Genomic DNA, 26599 nt, shown 5'->3' on the forward strand with positions numbered 1-26599 from the left:
GCTACATATAAATCCATCTGTTTTTCTAAGTATTTCTCATATACATTCTTCAAAGGAAACACCTGATCCACACATCTACCATTTCTGAAACCACACTGCTCTTCCCCAATCTGATGATCTGTACATGCCTTTACCCTTTCAATCAATACCCTCCCTTATAATTTCCCAGGAATACTCAACAAACTTATACCTTTGTAATTTGAACATTCACCTTTATCCTCTTTGCCTTTGTACAATGGCACTATGCATGCCTCCCACCAATCCTCAGGCACATCACCATGAACCATACATACATTGAATATCCTTACCAACTTGTCAACAACACAGTCACCCCCTATTTTAATAAATTCCACTGCAATACCATCCAAACCCGCCGCCTTGCTGGCTTTCATCTTCCGTAAAGCTTTCACGATCTCTTCTCTGTTTACCAAGCCTTTCTCCCTGACCTCTCTCACTTTGCACACCACTTCGACCAGAACACCCTATATCTGCCACTCTATCATTAAAAACATTCAACAAACCTTCAAAATACTCACTCCATCTCCTCACTTCACCACTAATTGTTGTTACCTCCCCATTAGCTCCCCTCACCGATGTTCCCATTTGTTCTCTTGTCTTATGTACTTTGTTTACCTCCTTCCAAAACATTGTTTTATCCTCCCTAAAATTAAATGATACTCTCTCACCCCAACTCTCATTTGCCCTCTTTTTCACCTCATGCACCTTTCTCTTGACCTCCTGCCTCTTTCTTTTATGCACCTCCCAGTCATTTGCACTACTTCCCTACATAAATAATTTAAACGCCTCTCTCTTCTTTTTCACTAATAATCCTTTGGATGTTAATGTGCTGAGAGGTGCGACCGGAGGGATGTCTGATCGTTATCTTCTGGAGGCGAAGGTGAAGATTTGTAGAGGTTTTCAGAAAAGAAGAGAGAATGTTGGGGTGAAGAGAATGATGAGAGTAAGTGAGCTTGGGAAGGAGACTTGTGTAAGGAACTGAGTGCAGAATGGAAAAAGGTGAGAGCAAGGGATGTAAGGGGAGTGGGGGAGGAATGGGATGTATTTAGGAAAGCAGTGATGGCTTGCGCAAAAGATGCTTGTGGCATGAGAAGCGTGGGAGGTGGGCAGATTAGAAAGGGTAGTGAGTGGTGGGATGAAGAAGTAAGATTATTAGTGAAAGAGAAGAGAGAGGCATTTGGACGAATTTTGCAGAAAAATAGTGCAAATGAGTGGGAGATGTATAATAGGAAGAGGCAGGAGGTCAAAAAAAGTTGCAAGAGGTGAAAAAGAGGGCAAATGAGAGTTATGGTGAGAGAGTATCATTAGTATCATTAAATTTTAGAGAGAATAAAAAGATGTTTTGGAAGGATGTAAATAAAGTGCGTAAGACAAGAGAACAAATGGGAACATCAGTGAAGGGGGCTAATGGGGAGGTAATAACAAGTAGTAGTGATGTGAGAAGGAGATGAAGTGAGTATTTTAAAGGTTTATTGAATGTGTTAGATGACAGAGTGGCAGATGTAGGGTGTTTTGGTCGAGGTGGTGTGCGAAGTGAGAAGGTTAGGGAGAATGATTTGGTAAACAGACAAGAGGGAGTAAAAGCAATGCAGAACATGAAAGCCGGCAAGGCAGTTTGTGCAGTGGAATTTATCAAAAAAGGGGGTGACTGTGTTGTTGATTGGTTGGTAAGGATATTCAATGTATGTAGGACTCATGGTGAGGTGCCTGAGGATTGGCGGAATGCATGCATACTGCCATTGTACAAAGGCAAAGGGGATAAACGTGAGCGCTCAAATTACAGAGGTATAAGTTTGTTGAGTATTCATGGGAAATCATATGAGAGGGTATTGATTGCAAGGGTGAAAACATGTGCAGAGCATCAGATTGTGGAAGAGCAGCATGGTTTCAGACGTGGTAGAGGATGTGGTAGAGGGGCAAGTATGCTTTCTGTTGTGGATGAGAGGGCTTGGGAAGTGAGTCAGTTGCTGTTCGCTGATGATACAGCGCTGGTGGCTGATTCGGGTGAGAAACTGCAGAAGCTGGTGACTGAGATTGGTCAAGTGTGTGAAAAATAAAGCTGAGAATAAATGTGAATAAGAGCAAGGTTATTAGGTACAGTAGGGTTGAGGGACAAGTCAGTTGGGAAGTAAGTTTGAATGGAGAAAAATTGGAGGAAGTGAAGTGTTTTAGATATCTGGGAGTGGATTTGGCAGCAGATGGAACCATGGAAGTGGAAGCGAGTCACAGGGTGGGGGAGGGGGCGAAAGTTCTGGGAGCATTGAAAAATGTGTGGAAGGTGAGAACATTATCTCGGAAAGCAAAAATGGGTATGTTTGAAGGAATAGTGGTTCCAACATTGTTATATGGTTGCGAGGCGTGGGCTATAGAAAGAGTTGTGCGGAGGAGGGTGGATGTGTTGGAAATGAGATGTTTGAAGACAATATGTGGTGTGAGGTGGTTTGATTGAGTAAATAATGAAAGGGTAAGAGAGATGTGTGGTAATAAAAAAGTGTGTGGTTGAGATAGCAGAAGTGGGTGTTTTGAAATGGTTTGGTCACATGGAGAGAATAAGTGAGGAAAGATTGACAAAGAGGATATATGTGTCAGAGGTGGAGGGAATGAGGACAAGTGGGAGAACAAATTGGAGGTAGACAGAAGGAGTGAAAAAGATTTTGAGCGATCGGGGTCTGAACATGCAGGAGGGTAAAAGGCGTGCAAGGAATAGAGTGAATTGGAATGATGTGGTATACCAGGGTCGATGTGCTGTCAATGGATTGAACCAGGGCATGTGAAGTGTCTGGGGTAAACCATGGAAAGTCTTGTGGGGCCTGGATGTGGAAAGGGAGCTGTGGTTTTGGTGCATTATACATGACAGCTAGAGACTGAGTGTGAACAAATGTGGCCTTTGTTATCTTCTCCTGGCGTTACCTCACATGCATGCAGGAGGGGGGGAGGGGGTTGTCATTTCATGTGTGGCAGGGTGGTGATGGGAGTGAGTGAAGGCAGCAAGTATGAATTATGTACATTTGTATGTTTGTATATGTCTGCATATATATATATATATATATATATATATATATATATATATATATATATATATATATATATATATATATATATATATATTTATCCCTGGGGATAGGGGAGAAAGAATGCTTCCCACGTATTCCCTGCGTGTCGTAGAAGGCGACTAAAAGGGGAGGGAGCGGGTGGCTGGAAATCCTCCCCTTTCTTGCTTTTTTTTTAATTTTCCAAAAGAAGGAACAGAGAAGGGGGTCAGGTGAGGATATTCCCTCTAAGGCCCAGTTCTCTGTTCTTAACGCTACCTCGCTAACGCGGGAAATGGCAAATAGTATGAAAAAAAAAAAAAAAAAAAAAAAAAAAAAAAAATATATATATATATATATATATATATATATATATATATATATCTTTTTTTTTTATACTTTGTCGCTGTCTCCCGCGTTTGCGAGGTAGCGCAAGGAAACAGACGAAAGAAATGGCCCAACCCCCCCCCCCATACACATGTATATACATACGTCCACACACGCAAATATACATACCTACACAGCTTTCCATGGTTTACCCCAGACGCTTCACATGCCTTGATTCAATCCACTGACAGCACGTCAACCCCGGTATACTACATCGCTCCAATTCACTCTATTCCTTGCCCTCCTTTCACCCTCCTGCATGTTCAGGCCCCGATCACACAAAATCTTTTTCACTCCATCTTTCCACCTCCAATTTGGTCTCCCTCTTCTCCTCGTTCCCTCCACCTCCGACACATATATCCTCTTGGTCAATCTTTCCTCACTCATTCTCTCCATGTGCCCAAACCACTTCAAAACACCCTCTTCTGCTCTCTCAACCACGCTCTTTTTATTTCCACACATCTCTCTTACCCTTACGTTACTCACTCGATCAAACCACCTCACACCACACATTGTCCTCAAACATCTCATTTCCAGCACATCCATCCTCCTGCGCACAACTCTATCCATAGCCCACGCCTCGCAACCATACAACATTGTTGGAACCACTATTCCTTCAAACATACCCATTTTTGCTTTCCGAGATAATGTTCTCGACTTCCACACATTTTTCAAGGCCCCCAGAATTTTCGCCCCCTCCCCCACCCTATGATCCACTTCCGCTTCCATGGTTCCATCCAGCTGCCAGATCCACTCCCAGATATCTAAAACACTTCACTTCCTCCAGTTTTTCTCCATTCAAACTCACCTCCCAATTGACTTGACCCTCAACCCTACTGTACCTAATAACCTTGCTCTTATTCACATTTACTCTTAACTTTCTTCTTCCACACACTTTACCAAACTCAGTCACCAGCTCCTGCAGTTTCTCACATGAATCAGCCACCAGCGCTGTATCATCAGCGAACAACAACTGACTCACTTCCCAAGCTCTCTCATCCCCAACAGACTTCATACTTGCCCCTCTTTCCAAAACTCTTGCATTTACCTCCTTAACAACCCCATCCATAAACAAATTAAACAACCATGGAGACATCACACACCCCTGCCGCAAACCTACATATATATATATATATATTCTTAATACCTTCCACAGAGCATCTCTATCAACTCTATCATATGCCTTCTCCAGATCCATAAATGCTACATACAAATCCATTTGCTTTTCTAAGTATTTCTCACATACATTCTTCAAAGCAAACACCTGATCCACACATCCTCTACCACTTCTGAAACCACACTGCTCTTCCCCAATCTGATGCTCTGTACATGCCTTCACCCTCTCAATCAATATCCTCCCATATAATTTACCAGGAATACTCAACAAACTTATACCTCTGTAATTTGAGCACTCACTCTTATCCCCTTTGCCTTTGTACAGTGGCACTATGCACGCATAGTATTAAGAATATATGGTGTGGGAGGCAAGTTGTTAGAAGCAGTGAAAAGTTTTTATCGAGGATGTAAGGTATGTGTACGTGTAGGAAGAGAGGAAAGTGATTGGTTCTCAGAGAATGTAGGTTTGCGGCAGGGGTGTGTCATGTCTCCATGGTTGTTTAATTTGTTTATGGATGGGGTTGTTAGGGAGGTGAATGCAAGAGTTTTGGAAAGAGGGGCAAGTATGAAGTCTGTTGGGGATGAGAGAGCTTGGGAAGTGAGTCAGTTGTTGTTCGCTGATGATACAGCGCTGGTGGCTGATTCATGTGAGAAACTGCAGAAGCTGGTGACTGAGTTTGGTAAAGTGTGTGAAAGAAGAAAGTTAAGAGTAAATGTGAATAAGAGCAAGGTAATTAGGTACAGTAGGGTTGAGGGTCAAGTCAATTGGGAGGTAAGTTTGAATGGAGAAAAACTGGAGGAAGTAAAGTGTTTTAGATATCTGGGAGTGGATCTGGCAGCGGATGGAACCATGGAAGCGGAAGTGGATCATAGGGTGGGGGAGGGGGCGAAAATCCTGGGAGCCTTGAAGAATGTGTGGAAGTTGAGAACATTATCTCGGAAAGCAAAAATGGGTATGTTTGAAGGAATAGTGGTTCCAACAATGTTGTATGGTTGCGAGGCATGGGCTATGGATAGAGTTGTGCGCAGGAGGATGGATGTGCTGGAAATGAGATGTTTGAGGACAATGTGTGGTGTGAGGTGGTTTGATCGAGTAAATAACGTAAGGGTAAGAGAGATGTGTGGAAATAAAAAGAGCGTGGTTGAGAGAGCAGAAGAGGGTGAGGTACAGTAGGGTTGAGGGTCAAGTCAATTGGGAGGTAAGTTTGAATGGAGAAAAACTGGAGGAAGTAAAGTGTTTTAGATATCTGGGAGTGGATCTGGCAGCGGATGGAACCATGGAAGCGGAAGTGGATCATAGGGTGGGGGAGGGGGCGAAAATCCTGGGAGCCTTGAAGAATGTGTGGAAGTTGAGAACATTATCTCGGAAAGCAAAAATGGGTATGTTTGAAGGAATAGTGGTTCCAACAATGTTGTATGGTTGCGAGGCATGGGCTATGGATAGAGTTGTGCGCAGGAGGATGGATGTGCTGGAAATGAGATGTTTGAGGACAATGTGTGGTGTGAGGTGGTTTGATCGAGTAAGTAACGTAAGGGTAAGAGAGATGTGTGGAAATAAAAAGAGCGTGGTTGAGAGAGCAGAAGAGGGTGTTCTGAAATGGTTTGGGCACATGGAGAGAATGAGTGAGGAGAGATTGACCAAGAGGATATATGTGTCAGAGGTGGAGGGAACGAGGAGAAGTGGGAGACCAAATTGGAGGTGGAAAGATGGAGTGAAAAGATTTTGTGTGATCGGGGCCTGAACATGCAGGAGGGTGAAAGGAGGGCAAGGAGTAGAGTGAATTGGATCGATGTGGTATACCGGGGTTGACGTGCTGTTAGTGGATTGAATCAGGGCATGTGAAGCGTCTGGGGTAAACCATGGAAAGCTGTGTAGGTATGTATATTTGCGTGTGCGGACGTATGTATATACATGTGTATGGGGGTGGGTTGGGCCATTTCTTTTGTCTGTTTCCTTGCGCTACCTCGCAAACGCGGGAGACAGCGACAAAGAAAAAAAATATATATATATATATATATATACGTTGAAATGTATAGTTATGTACACGTGCTGTGTGTGGACGTGAATGTACATACAAGTGTACGTGGGTGGGTTGGGCCATTCTTTCGTCTGTTTCCTTGCACTACCTCGCTAATGCGGGAGACAGCGACAAAGTATAATAAATAAATAAATTTCCTATTAATTGATGATGAAACTATTTTACTGAATTTTTTGATAAACTCTGGTCCTAAGAACCCTCACTAAATTTAGGGGGTTCAGTCCTTCAAGGGTTAGGCTACTGATAAAAACTGTTAACTATTCAATCTCATTTGCATCAATCGATGTTATGTCTCACTTACAAAATGCTGACATCCTCCCAAAGTGCAGTAACAGCAAATAACACAAATGTTTCATGTCATTCCATAAACTCCCCAAACTTTATTCTCAATAAATCGTTTACTGAATCCAAAGCAAGGTGACACACAAAATTGTTTTCAATCTTGCCATTCACTTTTGCATTTCAATTGGCTAAAAGCAACGCTCAGAATATTTCTTGAATTCTTCATTTGGATATAATCATTATAGAAACAAAACTGGGCTAACTTACTCAAATTGGGATACAGACTGATAACTTAAATAAATACCAAGGAAAAACTCCAACAAAGATGCATCAAATCACATACAAAAGCAAAACCATGCAGAAACAATAAAAAAGCAATGGACACAGCATGATGTCTGAAAATGAGTACCACACACAACATGGGCTGCAATGTAAATGTGCTGGGAGGTGAACCATCAATGGATACCTAAACATTTCTGTTATAAAGTAACAGTTTTCATGAATCATATGAGTCCATTTGATAACTACTTTGGTGTACATCACAAAACATAGCATATTTGTTTTGCCATTATTGCATTCATTTCCAAAAATGAAACACCAAAACTATCTTCATAACAAAAACTTTTACGCTATCAATCAATATTAACAATGTCCATTTACAGGGGGGTTGATGAAGTGCATGCAGATATGCTCTTTCTGAAAGTATAAACTCCACTGAACCATAGTACCCCAACCCTAAGGGCTGATAAATGAGCAGGTAAACTTGTGTCTTGGGGCAAACTTGCTCCCCTGCTACCTCAAACCTTTAAGAATTCTACCATTGTACTAAAATCACTTCTTTCTTCATTATCATCCACTCTCAATCCCAATGGTACACTTCAATCAAGCACAACTATTTGCACTATGTCTGCCAAACAATCTTTTATCTATCACAAGCACAAAAGTTTGCACTGGTAATTTCAGATGATCCACATTTAGACTAGTACTTCTTTCAATAACACTTACCCCAACATTTCAAAAATCATCTACTTTTCAACTCTTTTTTATTCTAAAGCCCACCACTTTAACCATACTAAATATGTAGTCATAGTTGCTGCGATTCAAATTATTCATATAATCAAGAATATCCATATTTTCTTAGAATTCAATCTTTTTTACCATTTGCAAGTGGTTAAGCTGAGAGTAAAATGTCAGCTTTCACAAGGCTGTATCACTGTCAACTGACAAACTAATTCAGAGAACTTTTTGTTTTAAAGGAGTGCAGCCTTGAAGCTGTAGGAACCCTTCAAAACGGATCTTTGAATTGTCTGGATCTGTAGCATCAGCATCATACATGTAAATCTTTTTGATCTCTTTACATATGTTAATGTTTTATTATCTGACATGGTATTTATATTATATTCTATCATACTTAATCGCTGTCTCCCACGTCAGCGAGGTAGTGCAAGGAAACAGACAAGGAACGGCCCAACCCACCCACATACACATATATATATACATAAACGCCCATATTTTGTGTGATCGGGGCCTGAACATGCAGGAGGGTGAAAGGAGGGCAAGGAATAGAGTGAATTGGAACGATGTGGTATACCGGGGTTGACGTGCTGTCAGTGGATTGAATCAGGGCATGTGAAGCGTCTGGGGTAAACCATGGAAAGCTGTGTAGGTATGTATATTTGCGTTTGTGGACGTATGTATATACATGTGTATGGGGGTGGGTTGGGCCATTTCTTTCGTCTGTTTCCTTGCGCTACCTCGCAAACGCGGGAGACAGCGAAAAAAAAAAAAAAAATATATATATATATATATATATATATATATATATATATATATATATATATATATATATATCCTGTGCCTAATAGCCTTGCTCTTGTTCACATTTGCTCTTGGCTTCTTTCACACACTTTACCAAACTCAAAGTGTGTGAAAGAAGTTGGGAGTGGGTGTCGATGGGAGCAGGGTTGTTAGGTACGGGATATATATACAGGATATATATACAGTAGGGTTGAGGGTCAAGTCAATTGGGAGGTGAGTTTGAATGGAGAAAAACTGGAGGAAGTGAAGTGTTTTAGATATCTGGGAGTGGATCTGGCAGCAGATGGAACCATGGAAGCGGAAGTGGATCATAGGGTGGGGGAGGGGGCGAAAATTCTGGGAGCCTTGAAGAATGTGTGGAAGTCGAGAACATTATCTCGGAAAGCAAAGGTGAGTATGTTTGAAGGAATAGTGGTTCCAACAATGTTGTATGGTTGCGAGGCGTGGGCTATGGATAGAGTTGTGCGCAGGAGGATGGATGTGATGGAAATGAGATGTTTGAGGACAATGTGTGGTGTGAGGTGGTTTGATCGAGTAAGTAACGTAAGGGTAAGAGAGATGTGTGGAAATAAAAAGAGCGTGGTTGAGAGAGCAGAAGAGGGTGTTTTGAAATGGTTTGGGCACATGGAGAGAATGAGTGAGGAAAGATTAACCAAGAGGATATATGTGTCGGAGGTGGAGGGAACGAGGAGAAGAGGGAGACCAAATTGGAGGTGGAAAGATGGAGTGAAAGAGATTTTGTGTGATCGGGGCCTGAACATGCAGGAGGGTGAAAGGAGGGCAAGGAATAGAGTGAATTGGAGCGATGTGGTATACCAGGGTTGACGTGCTGTCAGTGGATTGTATCGGGGCATGTGAAGCGTCTGGGGTAAACCATGGAAAGCTGTGTAGGTATGTATATTTTGCGTGTGTGGACGTATGTATATACATGTGTATGGGGGTGGGTTGGGCCACTTCTTTCGTATGTTTCCTTGCGCTACCTCGCAAACGCGGGAGACAGCGAAAAAAAAAAAAAAAAAAAAAAAAAAAAAAAAAAAAAAAAGCCCATATACATGGTATTTCAACAACAATCATAATATGCCAAAGTATCATAAATACAAGTCCTGTTATTCACGAGTTATAGCAAAACATACCTTTGCAAAATCATGTACATCAATGGGTCCATAAGAACCATCACCACCAGTGTCATTCTCCCAGTCATGCATGAGGACTGGAGGAGCTTTGGGGGGATCATCAAGGTAGTAATAAGCCCCCTGGAAGAACCGCCTGAAAAAGAAGTAAAGGGTAATCAACTGAATTTGAAAAATAAGTATAATTACTGCTGTTCAAAATGTGTCACTGCTTGATATCTAATAATTCAAAACTGAATAAAAGATTGCTTTGCCTGTGGATTAATTCTCGACTACAATACAGAATTCTGGTGTGATTTGTGAATTTATCTTTGGCTAACTGACAATAAAGTCCAACTTCTTAGGCAGTGCAGTGCCTGACATAAAATGCTAACATCTTAAATAATTTCTGAAGTTGTTCACAAAACCCACCAGGTATTTTTTTTCTTTTAGAATCCATAATAATATCTCACACTTTGGTTCAAATGAGGGACTAAGTGCTCTTAACGTTCACTTTCCCTTCCAACATCAGCCTATTCATTGTCATTTTCTTCTCATCTACTTTATCATCATTTCCATTTTCAACATAACTGCTATCTTTCTCTTCGCATGAATAATCTAAATGCTGATTATCTTATGCTTTGTACTGCTGCTTATAGATATCAACCAAGGACTGGTGTGAAGAACCACAAACCTATGTCGGTCATTATGGTGCTGGATCTAATATAACCACCTCTACAGATATGCTGTGAAGATGCTGCTCACTGTCTTCTAACCTTCTAGATATCCATAGATGCCTTGGGAATATTCAAAGTATAAAACATAATCAGATCCCTTTCCAGCTCATTCTACTGGCACACTTTCATGCAGCTACACATATAGTCATCAGCTAGGATCAGCCCCCATACTGCACCACATACATACTAATAGTTTTAAATGCACCTGATCACCGACCTGGAACTCTCCTCTACATCTGAGGTGCTTCTTGCTTCTTTCAAACTCCACCATACGATTTGGTGTCAATACTCCACTACACGTTTTGGTGTCAGACTAGACAGTGCTTGTTCAACTGCTCCCCAGCTACCGCACATGTCATTTACCCACTTCAGGATTAATAAGGTCTGGCAGGTGGCAGTCTAGATTAGAGCACCCTCTAACTGCCACCTTTAACACAAGAGCGAACCCTAAAATCCATCTCCTGAGTAGGAAACCCTATAGTTGCTTTAAATGACATGTGATGGTTAAATTGGAGTTGCAACACCATCTCAGGCCATATGTCTTCATGGTTTTTACAGTAAAGTCTGATATGCCCCTTGGGTTGGAGGCAGCAGAGGTAGTAGTGTAGTGAGCTGAGCACCAACTAGTCCCCATACAATGGACATGCAATAAAGTATTGCACTTAAGGATTCTGATGTGAAGTAGCTTTCTCCATCATATGAAATGGATTGCAGCACTCCAAATAAGCATATCCAAACAGCAAACAAGCCACATTCTCCTATGTGGACTCATGTGTGGGTTCCAGTATCATGTACTGGGTCAACATTCTTTATTTTGCGAGACATATCAAAACTTGCCGGTATAGGTACCAAAAAGAAAATGGTCCTATCAAATCTTTCTGGAGGTGGACAACCATCCTTTTAAAGCTGGCAAGTTGTGACTGTTGAGAATAAGATAAGATGGTACAGACTTCCAAAACTTTACAGTGTAAAGATAAAAACGTTCAGATAGTAATCATTCAACAAACATGGCTTACTATGTAATACATCGTCTAGCTCAACAATTCCCAATGTGGTTATTAAAGATCCCCAAGGGTTGATGGAACTATGCAAGGGGTTGATAAGTCTAGGAGTCGACAGGGTCGATAAAATTCTAGGTATGGGTCAAAAACTTCAAAGGATAAATAGTTGATCATATATAACATAAAGGAAGGCAGGGCAACTTTCAATTCTTCATATAATAAGATGAAAAACTATGACCTATGATTATCAATAGACCCCTCCATTTCACTGAGGATGTAAACTTCTTCGATCAAAAAGTATATTCAATGAGCTAGTATTGTTCTACATTTCTTAAATTTTGCTGATTTAGTCTATATATATATACACACATGCTCCTCAACTTACAATGGGGTTACGTTCCAAGAATCAACCTGAAGCAAAAAATATATTTAATACTGTAAATCTAATCTACCAAACATCATACCTTAGCCTAGCCTACCTTAAACGTTCTCAGAATACTTACATTAGCCTACAGTTGGACAAAATCATCTAACACAAAGCCTACTGTATAATACAGTGTTGAATATCTCACGATCATAGAGTAAAAAATCATAAGTCGAATCATCATAAGTTGGGGGTCACTATACTTTGTCGCTGTCTCCCGCATTAGCGAGGTGGCGCAAGGAAACAGACGAAAGAATGTCCCAACCCACCTACGTACACATGTATATACATACATGTCCACACACACACATATACATACCTATACATTTCAATGTATATATATATATACATACACAGACATATACAAATATACATGTACATAATTCATACTTGCTGCCTTTATTCATTCCCATTGCCACCCTGCCACACATGAAATGACATCACCCTCCCCCGCACGCGTGCAAGGTAGCGCTAGGAAAAGACAACAAAGGCCACATTCGTTCACAATCAGTCTCTAGCTGTCATGTATAATGCAGCGAAACCACAGCTCCCTTCCCACATCCAGGCTCCACAAAACTCTCCATGGTTTACCCCAGACGCTTCACATGCCCTGGTTCAATCCACTGACAGCACGTTGACCTTGGTGTACCACATCATTCCAGTTCACTCTATTCCTTGCACGCCTTTCACCCTCCTGCATGTTCAGTCCCCAATCGCTCAAAATCTTTTTCACTCCATCCTTCCACCTCCAATTTGGTCTCCCACTTCTCCTCTTTCCCTCCAGCTCTGACACATATATTCTCTTTGTCAATCTTTCCTCGCTCATTCTCTCCATGTGAACAAATCATTTCAATACACCCTCTTCTGCTCTCTTAACCACACCCTTTTTATCACCACACATCTCTTACCTTTTCATTACTTACTCGATCAAACCATCTCACACCACATATTGTCCTCAAACATCCCATTTCCACCACATCCCCATCTCTGCACAACCCTATCTATCGCCCATGCCTCACAACCATATAACATTGTTGGATCCACTATTCCTTCAAACACCCATTTTTGCTTTCCGAGACAACGTTCTCGCCTTCCAGACATTCTTCACCCCCTCCCCCACCCCATTTTGACCGATGGGCCTGAGCATACAGGAGGATGAAAGGCATGCAAAGAATTGAGTGAATTGGAACGACGTGGTATACCGGGGTCGACGTGCTGTCAATGGATTGAACCAGGGCATGTGAAGCGTCTGGGGTAGACCATGAAGAGTTTTGTGGGGCCTGGATGTGGAAAGGGAGCTGTGGTTTCGGTGCATTACACATGACAGCTAGAGTCTGAGTAAGGACGAATGTGGCCTTTGTTGTCCTTTCCTAGCGATACCTCGTGCGCACGCAGGGGGAGGGGATTGCCATTTCATGTGTGGCGGCGAGAATGGATGAAGGCAACATGTATGAATATGTGCATATGATATATGCATATGTATGTATACGTTGAAATGTATAGGTATGTATTTGTGCGTGTGTGGGCGTTTATGTATGCACATTTGTATGTGGGTGGGTTGGGCCGTTCTTTTGTCTGTTTCTCTCCGCTACCTCGCTAACGCGGGACAGTGACAAAGTATAATAATAATAATAATAATAATAATAATAATAATAATAATATATATATATATATATATTTTTTTTTTATACTTTGTCGCTGTCTCCCGCGTTTGCGAGGTAGCGCAAGGAAACAGACGAAAGAAATGGCCCCCCCCCCCATACACATGTATATACATACGTCCACACACACAAATATACATACCTACACAGCTTTCCATGGTTTACCCCAGACGCTTCACATGCCCTGATTCAATCCACCGACAGCACGTCAACCCCGGTATACCACATCGCTCCAACTCACTCTATTCCTTGCCCTCCTTTCACCCTCCTGCATGTTCAGGCCCCGATCACACAAAATCTTTTTCACTCCATCTTTCCACCTCCAATTTGGTCTCCCTCTTCTCCTTGCTCCCTCCACCTCCGACACATATATCCTCTTGGTCAATCTTTCCTCACTCATCCTCTCCATGTGCCCAAACCACTTCAAAACACCCTCTTCTGCTCTCTCAACCACGCTCTTTTTATTTCCACACATCTCTCTTACCCTTACGTTACTCACTCGATCAAACCACCTCACACCACACATTGTCCTCAAACATCTCATTTCCAGCACATCCATCCTCCTGCACACAACTCTATCCATAGCCCACGCCTCGCAACCATACAACATTGTTGGAACCACTATTCCTTCAAACATACCCATTTTTGCTTTCCGAGATAATGTTCTCGACTTCCACACATTCTTCAAGGCCCCCAGAATTTTCGCCCCCTCCCCCACCCTATGATCCACTTCCGCTTCCATGGTTCCATCCGCTGCCAGATCCACTCCCAGATATCTAAAACACTTCACTTCCTCCAGCCTTTTCTCCATTCAAACTCACCTCCCAATTGACTTGACCCTCAACCCTACTGTACCTAATAACCTTGCTCTTATTCACATTTACTCTTAACTTTCTTCTTCCACACACTTTACCAAACTCAGTCACCAGCTTCAGCAGTTTCTCACATGAATCAGCCACCAGCGCTGTATCATCAGCGAACAACAACTGACTCACTTCCCAAGCTCTCTCATCCCCAACAGACTTCATACTTGCCCCTTTCCAAAACTCTTGCATTTACCTCCCTAACAACCCCATCCATAAACAAATTAAACAACCATGGAGACATCACACACCCCTGCCGCAAACCTACATTCACTGAGAACCAATCACTTTCCTCTCTTCCTACACGTACACATGCCTTACATCCTCGATAAAAACTTTTCACTGCTTCTAACAACTTTCCTCCCACACCATATATTCTTAATACCTTCCACAGAGCATCTCTATCAACTCTATCATATGCCTTCTCCAGATCCATAAATGCTACATACGAATCCATTTGCTTTTCTAAGTATTTCTCACATACATTCTTCAAAGCAAACACCTGATCCACACATCCTCTACCACTTCTGAAACCACACTGCTCTTCCCCAATCTGATGCTCTGTACATGCCTTCACCCTCTCAATCAATACACTCCCATATAATTTACCAGGAATACTCAACAAACTTATACCTCTGTAATTTGAGCACTCACTCGTATCCCCTTTGCCTTTGTACAATGGCACTATGCACGCATTCCGCCAATCCTCAGGCACCTCACCATGAGTCATACATACATTAAATAACCTTACCAACCAGTCAACAATACAGTCACCCCCTTTTTTAATAAATTCCACTGCAATACCATCCAAACCTGCTGCCTTGCCGGCTTTCATCTTCCGCAAAGCTTTCACTACCTCTTCTCTGTTTACCAAATCATTTTCCCTAACCCTCTCACTTTGCACACCACCTCGACCAAAACACCCTATATCTGCCACTCTATCATCAAACACATTCAACAAACCTTCAAAATACTCACTCCATCTCCTTCTCACATCACCACTACTTGTTATCACCTCCCCATTTGCGCCCTTCACTGAAGTTCCCATTTGCTCCCTTGTCTTACACACTTTATTTACCTCCTTGCAGAACATCTTTTTATTCTCCCTAAAATTTAATGATACTCTCTCACCCCAACTCTCATATACATATATATATCCCTGGGGACAGGGGAGAAAGAATACTTTCCACGCATTCCCTGCGTGTCATAGAAAGCGGCTAAAACGGGGAGGGAGCAAGGGGCTCTAAATCCTTTCCTCCCGTTTTTGATTTTCCAAAAGCATATTCAGAGAAGGGGACCAAGTGAGAACATTCCCTCTACCGCTCAGTCCTGTGTTCTTAACGCTACCTCGCATACACGGGAAATGGCGAATATGTATGAAAGATATACATATACAAAACTGGAAGAAGTGAAGTGTTTCAGATATGGAACCATGGAAGCGAAAGTGAGTCACAGGTGGGGGAAGGGGCGAAGGTTCTGGGAATGTTGACGAATGTGTGGAAGATGAGAACGTTATCTTGGAGAGCAAAAATGAGTTTGAAGGAATAGTGGCTTCGACAAGGATATATGGATGCGAGGGAAGAAGCGGGAGACCAAATTAGAGGTGGAAGGAGGGATGTGAAAAAGATTTTGAGTGATCGGGGCCTGAACATAAAGGATGGTAAAAGGCATGCAAGAAATAGAGTGAACTGGAACGATGTGGTATACCGGGGTCGACGTGGTCAATGGATTGAACAAAGGCATGAGAAGCGTCCGGGGGTAAACCATGGAAAGGTCTGTGAGGCCTGGATGTGGAAAAGTAGCTGTGGTTTCGGTGCATTACACATGACAGGTAGAGACTGGGTGTCAATGAATGTGGCCTTTTTGTCTTTTCCTAGCGTTCCCTTCCTGGAATGGGATGGGGGATGCTATTTCATGTGTGGCTGGGTGGCGACGTAAATGGATGAAAGCAACAAGTATGAATAGGTACATGTGCATGTATACGCTGATATGTATATGTATGTACACGTGCGCGTATGAGCGTTTATGTATTGTCACGAACCTGCGTGTTCGTTGTGTCTTTGATAAGAGAATTTGTATGCTTAGGTAAGCCAAGTGGTGACCTGGGAGGTCCAAGGAGATTGCTTGACCGGTCCCACGTATACCTGTGATCTCACAGACCTCAAGTCAAGTGGCCAAGAATTGCGGGGCATATCGCAATCGGCCGCTAATTACTTCTCAGGTCCCATTATCAGGTGACCAGGGGTCAGCGACGAGGTCATGCCTGGGAAAGTTCGCCCATGCATCCTGGTTGTCATCAGAGATGCAGGGCTGGGCAGTTAAACAGTATGAGGGCCGGACCTTAGGCTTCCTCCAGCCAATCACGTTGGGATGAAGGCGTGACAATCTGTCTTTTGACCAATCAAGAATAACTGCGGTCATTCCTACCTATCGTAGCCGAAGACAGCGGTTCAAGACGTGGCTAGACTGTTCCCGCCTGGCTGTTCCTTCGAATAAAAGGCTTAGACGTCAGTGTAGCAGCCGATTCCTTCAGCAGTCCCTTGGCCCGAAAGGTTATGTATGCTTTCCTTGTCTCGGACCCCATAGCCACCGCTGCCCTATATTTTAAGATGTTATACTGTCATGTCAGGTCTGAGTGTAACAACGTATTATAACTTGTCATAGAACTGCCCAACGAGTAAGTGTATCATGTATTATGTTTCTATAGTCAAATTGCCATAAAGTAAAGAGATCTGGTTAGAAATATTATTTGGAATGTATGTTGTTAACGAAAGTGTTTGTACCCGACTAATGTACTTTATCTTGTACTCTTATTTCTTGTATTTCATGGTGTTTGCTTTCATCCCATAACGTTAAGATAGCATTATAGTGTGCGTAACAAATATAATTGGCGACCGTGCTAGGATAGCATTGTAACATATATTTGGCGTTCTTGCTGACCAGTGACGCTGATGAACGTTTCTGTCGATCTGAGCCCTCTCCAAGTGACATTAGATGATTAACAGCTTACGAGTTAAGGCTTCTTGCAGATATGTTAGGAATGGCGTACGACCGGATTTGTCATAATTAGAGTTGGAGACTTTATTAATAAATGTTAGTTGGCGAGCAGATCGTAGGTGGGGCGCCTGATGTTGAAATTAGTGTTGACGATACCGTCCCACCATCAAGGTCAGCCGAAGCTTTAGTCCCTCCACAGCTTTATAGTAATGTCAATCCTGATTGCTTGCGTCTTCAACTACAGATACAGAAGGAACACACTGAACTTGCCAAAATTAATGCGCAAGTACGAATGGAAGAAGCGAAGACTGAACATGCTAAGCTAGCGATAGAACAGGAGAAATCACGACAGGGCACGTCACAGCCAGTACCTGTATTTGATTCCTCAAGACAAGCTTTGTGCCAAAGTTGTGAGAATACGAAAATAAATTTTTCCGTACGTTTGAAAATGTTGCAAATCAGCTTTCTTGGCCAAACTCGTCAAGGTCAATTTTGCTACAATCTGTCATTGTAGGTTAGGCTCAGACCGCATACGCCTCGTTGTCTCGTGACCAGTGTGCCGATTACGAGGTCGTAAGATGTGCTGAAAGCTTATCTCCAGAAGTTTACAGGCGTAAATCTAGAGCCGAGTCCAGATCAGACCCATGTCGAGTATTTTCGCGAAAAGGGCGATTTATGCACCCAGTGGCTGCGCTCCGAACAAGCTTGTGAGTTTGCGGAAGTTAGAGAATTAATAATACTCGAAGTATGTAAGAATAGTATGCCCCATGAAGTTCTTGCTTATTTAACTGACCGAGAAGTGAAGTCTGTTGACAAGGCTGGGGTCCTAGCGGATCAGTACAGGCTGACTCGCAAACTAGTTACGGAGAGACGTTCGAAGGGTTCCGATGGCAATGGAAAATCCAGTAATAATGTAATCCCACCTGAATCTGCTCCCTTGCTGGAGGCTCCTAGGAGTCAGAGGGTTATGTTATGTTTTAATTGTGGCGAGGTTGGACACCAGGCGAGGGAGTGCTGAGCTCGGGTGAAGGAATCCAGGGACTCTACCAAGGGGCCAGTGAGTCTTTTCTCAACTTTAGGGCCACCCAGAAACGTAAGTGAGACTAACCCTGCCCTTAGGAAAGTGGAGGGCTGCGAGAGTAGTAATCAGTCCTTAGTGGTGGATCCGTTTCGTGGGAACTACAACACGTTCCTCTCTGAGGGCAATGTTAGTATATGTGAGGTACGACGAACCATCATATTACAGATTCTGGTGCGCTGCAGTCGCTGATGTTGGATGGCTTGGTGCCGCGAGGAGAGTCTGGAGACCGTCTTGTAATAGGCTGTCTGTCTCAGAAGTGGACTTTGTGTTAGGCAATGACCCAGTGGGTGTTGCTTACGGCTCCAGTGGAGTCCACGGAGGAAGCGCAGCTTGAGGAAGTGGAACCGGAGACAGTCCCAGAGTAAGAAGATGCCAGGTCCATGACAGCTGGCACGACAGGCCGTGTGCCTGAGCACACAGCCGTTGAAACGGGGGGACTGATTAAGTTTTTTGAGAGTGAAGTCCGTGAAGAGGAGCTGTGTGATGCCCACTTTGCTGGTGTAGACTGCGTTGAGACGAAGGGACTGAGTAAGCTTTTTGAGTGAAGAAGGTGGAGTTGTGTGATGCCCACTTCGCTGGTGAAGACCGAGACAGAAATTGAAGACACCCTCTGAAGATGAAACTAGTGAGGAGAAGCTGTGCGATACCTCCTGTGTTAGTTTCGAGTCCTAACGAGTCAGTCGGTGAGGCTGATGATCTGTCTCGGTCCCATGCAAGAGGAACCCAGGAACTGATGACGAGAAGGTATGACAGACGGTCTCGATTGAGGAGCTTGAGAAGGGCGACGAGGTGTTGCCTTTATAATCCCAGCAGGTGCTTCAACGTCGTGTTAATAATGATTCTAACCCTTTGAAGCAGAATGTTCTGGCTTGCAAAATGCACCTTCCAGCAGGAGCTGCGTGTGAAGAACAGAACTATCTAACTGCGGATGCCCTGGGGACCTGACGGAAGCGTGGACAGGACGGAGAAGCGTTCGCACCTGACTAGTGAAGCGACGGGTAGAGGTCTGCCCCGCTGTCGACACACCCAGAGATTTGCCAAAGCCCACCTGGACAGGGTCTCCCTGACGAACTGTGGCGTAAACGTGGGAGATGCCCGGCCTATTGAACAGGTTCCTTCAATGGCAAGTTCACAGCAAGCCACCATCCTTCAGGGGGTGCTGGACTAACTGCTGGAGCACAATATGATGAAGCCGTGTCAGTAGCCGCGGAGCTCGCTTGTAATCATTATACCAGAGCCCGAAGGGCCCTATCGGTTCTTTATCAACCATCACCAGGTCATCATGGTAACGAGGACTGCCAGTCTCCTTCTTCCACCGACCGTAAGGGTCCAGGCTTTAGCCCCTAGATGTTCCCCCAGATCTAGAAGAGAACTAAGTGCTTCCCGAGTATGGGTGGGTATTACAGAATGTTTATTAGTGACCTTTTCGCAATTGCAGACCCTCATAAATTTATTGAAAGATGTCAGGTATATACGGAAAGAGCAGTGCAAGACAGCCTCTCGTCAGTTAGGAGCCCTCCTTTTTGTTTTATTTTGCAGGCTCTGGACAGATTAGCTGCAGATGCCAGTGATGTAGACGCTGGTGAGGTCCTCTTGCAGGACGGAGAGGGTTGATAGCCCCTTTTAGCTTTGGTAAGGTTAAGCCTAAACATATTGCCCCAACATGGAGAAGGAACTTTTGTCTTTATTTGCTTTACAACACCTGTGTATTCATGCCCTTCAGGCAATCGTCTTAACGTGTACTAACTACCATCCTCCTAACAAAGTGTCAAGTTCCGGGATCAGAGTCAGAAGTTAAATAGGTGGGCATTGTTCCTTCGAAATTACAATTTAGAGGTTTATATCACTGTCGGCACATCTAATGTGCTAATAGTTTGTATATCCCGCTCTCAAGAAAATTCCTCTTTCCGGTAGTTTCTCCTTTAAGGATGGAGGTATCACGTGATGACCTGGGAGGTCCAAGGAGATTCCTTGACCGGTCCAACGTATACCTGTGATCTCACAGACCTCAAGTCAAGTAGCCATGATTTGCGGGGCATATCGCAATCGGCCGCAAATTACTTCTAAGGTCCCATTGTCAAGTGACCCAGGGTCAGCCACGAGGTCATGCCTAGAAAAGTTTGCCAATCCATCCTGGATGTCATCAAAGATGCAAGGCAGGGCAGTTACTCATTCAGCCAATCACGTTGGGATGAAGGCGTGACACTCAGTCTTTTGACCAATCAAGAATAATTGCGGTCATTCCTACCTATCGTAGCCGGAGGCTGCGGGTCAAGGCGTGGCTAGGCTGTTCCTTCAGATAAAAGGCTTGGACGACAGTCTAGCAGCCGATTCCTTCAGCAGTCCCAGAAAGGTAATGTAGGCTTTTCTTGTCTTGAACCCCATAGCCACCGCTGCCCTAGATTGTATGATGTTATACTGCTGTCAGATCTGAGTGTTAACAACGTATTATAACTTGTCATAGAACCGCTCAACGAGTAAGCGTATCTTGTATTAAGTTTCTATAGTCGAATTGTCATAAAGGAAAGGCATCTGGTTTAAAATCTTACCTGGAATGTAGAATATTGAATGTTGTTAACGAAAGTGTACCCGATTACATTAATGTGCTTCGTTATCTTTTACTCTTATTTCTTGTATCATATATAGATTTAACCCTGGTGTTTGCTTTCATCCCATAACGTTAAGATAGCGTTAGTCAGTGTACGTAACAAATATAATTGACTACTCTACTAGGATAGCATCGTAACATATAAATGACGTTCTTGCCAGGAGTTCGTGACAGTATGTATGTGTATATATGTGGATGGTTGGGCCACTCTTCGTCTGTTTCCCTGCGCTACTTCACTGGCGCGGGAAACAGTGGTTAAGTATAATAAATAACACACACACACACACACACACACATATATATATATATATATATATATATATATATATATATATAATCTACTACGTATGTAATTGGGGGTCAATCAATGCTCAGTAAGTCTGTGATGGGGTCAACAGATTCAAAAGTTTGGGAACCCCTAGTCTAGCAAATAACAAAAGGTGTTAAAGCAGCCAGTCCTTAGGAGCTACAACAAAGCTAAATCTACAAAAGGGAAAACAGAACAGCATGGCATAGTGTGTGTTTAATATTCAAGATGAAACTAGGAAAGTTGATAAGTCACTCAGTTTAAGAATTATATTCAAACCCCAAATGTGAAAATTGTGTTCTATACTAGAACAATCCTTAGTGCGACAGTGGCAACTGTTACAAAGAAAAGAATCTTTAGCACCTAAACAAGATTCTAGTTTCTCTTCCACACAGTATCTCCATCAACCCTATCATATGCCTTATCCAGATCCATAAATGCTTCATACAAGTCCATCTGTTTTTCTAAGTATTTATGGCATACGTTCTTCAAAGCAAACACATGATCCACACATCCTCTACCACTTCTGAAATCACACTACTCTTCCCCAGTCGGAAGCTCTGTACATGCCTTCACCCTCTCGATCAATACCTTCCCTTATAATTTCCCAGGAATACTCAAGAAACTTGTGCCTCTGTAGTTTGAACACTCACCTTTATCCTCTTTTCCTATGTACAATGGCACTATGCATGTGTCTCACCACTCCTCAGGCATTTCACCATGATCCATACATACATTGAATGTCCATAACAACCAGTCAACAACACAGTCCCCCACTTTTTCAATAAATTCCATGGCAATACCATCCAAATCTGCTGTTTCCTGCATCAGCAAGGTAGCGCCAGGAAACAGATGAAGAATGGCCCATCCACTCGTATACATACACATATATATATATATATATATACATACATGAATGCCCAAATACATACATATACATATCAACACATATACATACACATATGCAGGCACAAACATACAAACATGTACATAGTCATACTTGCTTGCCTTCACCCATTCCTGTGGGGCAGGGTCAATATGTTGGAAATGAAATGTATGAGGACAATATGTGATGAGGTGGTTTGATTGAGCAAGTAACGAAAGGGAAATGTGTGGAAATAAAAAGAGTGTGGTCGAGAGGGCAGAAGAGGGTGTGTTGAAATGGTATGGACATATGGAGAGAATGAGTGAGGAAATATTGACAAAGAGGGTATATGTATCAGAAGCTGGAGGGAACAAGAAGTGGGAGACCAAATTGAAGGTGGAAGGATTGAGTGAAAAAGATTTTGAGCGACTGGGGCCTGAACAAGCAGGAGGGAGAAAGGCGTGCATGGAACAGAATGAACTGGAACACCATGGCAAGTGCTGCTTCCGGGGTGAACCATGGAAAGGTCTGTGGGGGCTTGGAAGTGGATAAGGAGAAGTGATTTCAGTGCAACACACATGACAGCTAGAAAATGGATGTGAGCAGATGTGGCCATCCTTTGTATGCTTCCTGGCTTTACTCAGTGATGCATTATTTCCACAATCACTAATCTTATTTTTTTCTAATTCTCTATTCCATGTATGGGTGAAATTTCAGGCATAATACACTGAAATTATTCATTCTATTTCAACATTTCACCTTCAAAGGGGCATCTTCACAAATACACAGTTGTGTCAAATACTCCATACTAAATATACTATAATAAGAAAGTACATTTGCTACAAGTTTAAAAGTAATCTCAATAAGGAAGATAAATAGTTTATACAGAGTTCTATGCTCAAAGGCTAGAGGGAAGAGACTGACAAGTCAGCCACATGCCAGGTCACTGGTCATCGAGGTCAAGACCCCAGTACGGGCACAGGAGGATTGGGCCAACCTCATTAATGATGGTGGTGAATACCTCACTGCTTCCTTTGCCACTAAGACACTGTTGTTAGTTCTATTAGGTGATGCACCATGAAATAGTGCTATTGTGGAAAACATGTTGGTTTGGATGCTGATTGCCACAGCCTGTTCCCAATGTACAAAGCTTGTAACACATGCAGCATTCTACAGTTTTCACAGGAAGCAATTATTTGGGTGTTCTGCATGACTTTTTATTACTCCCTGTAACACATGTAAAGAGAGAGGCTGACCAAGTTTGTTAGTTGTGTAAAGAACGTAGTTCATGTTATAGTTTGCAAAGATCTCAGTGCTGCAGCAATATTTAGAAACCACTTTGGTAAGAACCAACATCTCAGAAATCCTGGCCATATAGTTCATGATTAGAGAAGATGTTATAGGATTCTCATTATGAATCACTAAACAAATCTTTACATTTTCATCAACAGGTTTAGAGTTCCTCAGTATAATGTCACATATGGCTTTCTCATCTTTCACATGAGGACCTCTGTAAACATTTCTATAATCACTACTATGTTATCAGAATGAGGTTGCTCAGATAAGTACTGATCGATTTTCTTAGTTATGTGTCAATATCTGTGCTACAATAACTATTGTTAATAAGTATTTGATGTACCTGATCTATTTCCTGGTTGAGATATTCCAATGTTGAGCAGGTATTCAATAATATTTCTCACATATGCTCTGATGACCTCTAACTTATATAGTTCTGAGCTTCGCCAGCACCGTTCATACATTTTCCCATATACATCTGAAATATATCTGTAGGGAAACAGTTCTTACTAGCACATCTAGGAAGAGAATCTTTCCACTGTCATACATCTCTATGGTGAATGAGCAGACTGACATGTCACATTAGAGATTTTGTGAGGATAACATCAGGGTAAGTGAGACTTGTCGGAGTAACACGTTTCAGAATTCTACATCTCACAATATTCATGACATGCTTGTCACATATCTCCTTGTTCTCTTTACCCAGGGAGGAATGTCACTGTCAGTTGGTAATTTACTAAAATCTTGAGGTGGTAACATGATGTATATATTTCTCATGTTATGTTTACAGCATCCTGTGAAGAAGCATGCCAGGCTCACCTGTCTCAGTGCCCAGCAGTCACTTTGAAAGACTGATAGTCAACCCTGAAACAAGATGTCCACAGGTACCTTTCAAGTAGTTACTATGTTTAAGTTACAGGAGTAAAAGAGGCTGGAGAAATTTCTTTTCGTTCAGTGGAATCCTGCAAGATTACATAGAAAAGCTGACAACCTTCAGTTAGCAGACAGAATTCTTAAAACAGACAGCCATAAGTCCAATGATATGCCAAAGTATTTTCCCACTCCAGATTAACCTTCTTCAAATGTGTGTGTGGCAGGGGAATGGCCATATTACAGTCAATGCCCCAAATGATGCAAATGATGGGGGTTGGTGGCTCCAAGGACAGCTGCTACTATCTCTGGCAGATGTCACTACAAACAGACATTTGTTCCCAAGAAGAAAGAGAGAGAGAGAGGAGAGAGAGAGAGAGAGAGAGAGAGGAGAGAGAGGAGAGAGAGACCCACTTGCTGCCACCTTCTGTTTGGACCTGCTAAGTCCACCCAACAAGTGGGCAGTCTATCAACGGTTCGCTAACCCAGATATTATTGTGTGTGAGAGAGAGAGAGGGAAAGAGAGAGGCCAATCATGGTAGACACACATGTCCAGGATGGAGACAGTCCTATTAAGGTCTGGGTATGCATATAAGCCAGCATGTGCCAGCTGCATGAACATAGTGCAGTCATAGAGAATGCAGTGGATTTAGCTGTCTAGTTTTCTTGTAGCCTGGTGTGATCCCCACCCAAGAGGAGCTCCATCCCAGCCAAAAAGTAATGAGATGTGTCAATAATTCCCTATCAAGCAAGCCCTGGTTAGCCAGGCTGCATCAAAGATATCTGGTTGTCAGCTTGGGTGGGAATTACTCTGGATATTGTAAGAGAGATGTGTGGAAATAAAAAGAGCGTGGTTGAGAGAGCAGAAGAGGGTGTTTTGAAGTGGTTTGGGCACATGGAGAGGATGAGTGAGGAAAGATTGACCAAGAGGATATATGTGTCGGAGGTGGAAGGAACAAGGAGAAGAGGGAGACCAAATTGGAGGTGGAAAGATGGAGTGAAAAAGATTTTGTGTGATCGGGGCCTGAACATGCAGGAGGGTGAGAGGAGGGCAAGGAATAGAGTGAATTGGAGCGATGTGGTATACTGGAATTGACGTGCTGTCAGTGGATTGAATCAAGGCATGGAAAGCTGTGTAGGTATGTATATTTGCGTGTGTGGACGTATGTATATACATGTGTATGGGGGGGGTTGGGCCATTTCTTTCGTCTGTTTCCTTGCGCTACCTCGCAAACGCGGGAGACAGCGACAAAGTATAATAAAAAAAAAAATAATTGTCACAAAAATTAATACTGTAGCTAATGCATAGACATATGCAACAGGTTATTCTTGAAAAACTTATCCCATTAATTTTCAAGCCTCAGCAACAAATGCAGATATCTTAGGAATTCCTGTACCTCTCACATGACACCAGGTCACTGCTATGATGCCTTTTCCTGACAATATTTCCCAGACAGTTCATTAACCTCTGACCCATTCACATACTCGCAGTAGGCCTTCTCTATGGAAAAGGCTGTTCTACCTTGCCACAACAGGCATCCACATTGACTCATTCATACTCCCATGTTCCAGCCTGCTCATCAATCCTCATACAGTTCTATGAGGTTTACTGGTCCCCACTCTCATCCTAATATCCAGATGCTGTATGATTCCATTTATGTATCATAGATGTTGTTAGCAACCTAATGACACAGTTAGAAAAAAAAATCACACCACAGTAACTCATAAATCATCAGAGAGAATGTAACTGTGTCATCACGACAGGAAACCCCATTTACACGCCAAATACCTAATTCATTTTTTGAATGAAAGAAATTTCCCTTGTAGTAATATTTCTATTTCTGATGAAAATAAGCATTTTCCTCTATTCATGTAAATAATGTCCTGTTTAAATGAAATACAAATAGGTTTATAATGTGTATAATACATAAACTATATATGTAAAAAACTGCTAATCATATGTTTGGATGTATGATATTGTACCTGGAAAAACCACAAAATGTGCAATGTATTTTGGTGTATACAGAATGAAATCAAACCTGAAAAAATCTATAATGATTGTATAATCAAATAAGAGATGGTGTTATCAGA

General features: G+C 42.5%; 1 protein-coding gene across 2 annotated transcripts in view; it reads right to left on the minus strand.

Moving 5' to 3' along the window:
* The window catches only part of Ptp99A (Protein tyrosine phosphatase 99A), a 1440930-nt gene that overhangs the window by 132404 nt on the left and 1281927 nt on the right, over window positions 1-26599 (minus strand). For both annotated transcript variants that reach the window (XM_071662728.1, XM_071662717.1), the window contains one exon: window positions 9823-9955. In XM_071662728.1, the coding sequence (XP_071518829.1) occupies window positions 9823-9955 (133 nt within the window). The remainder of the gene's footprint in view (window positions 1-9822; window positions 9956-26599) is intronic.

This window comes from Panulirus ornatus, chromosome 1 (assembly GCF_036320965.1).
Source record: "Panulirus ornatus isolate Po-2019 chromosome 1, ASM3632096v1, whole genome shotgun sequence".
Taxonomy (NCBI): domain Eukaryota; kingdom Metazoa; phylum Arthropoda; class Malacostraca; order Decapoda; family Palinuridae; genus Panulirus; species Panulirus ornatus.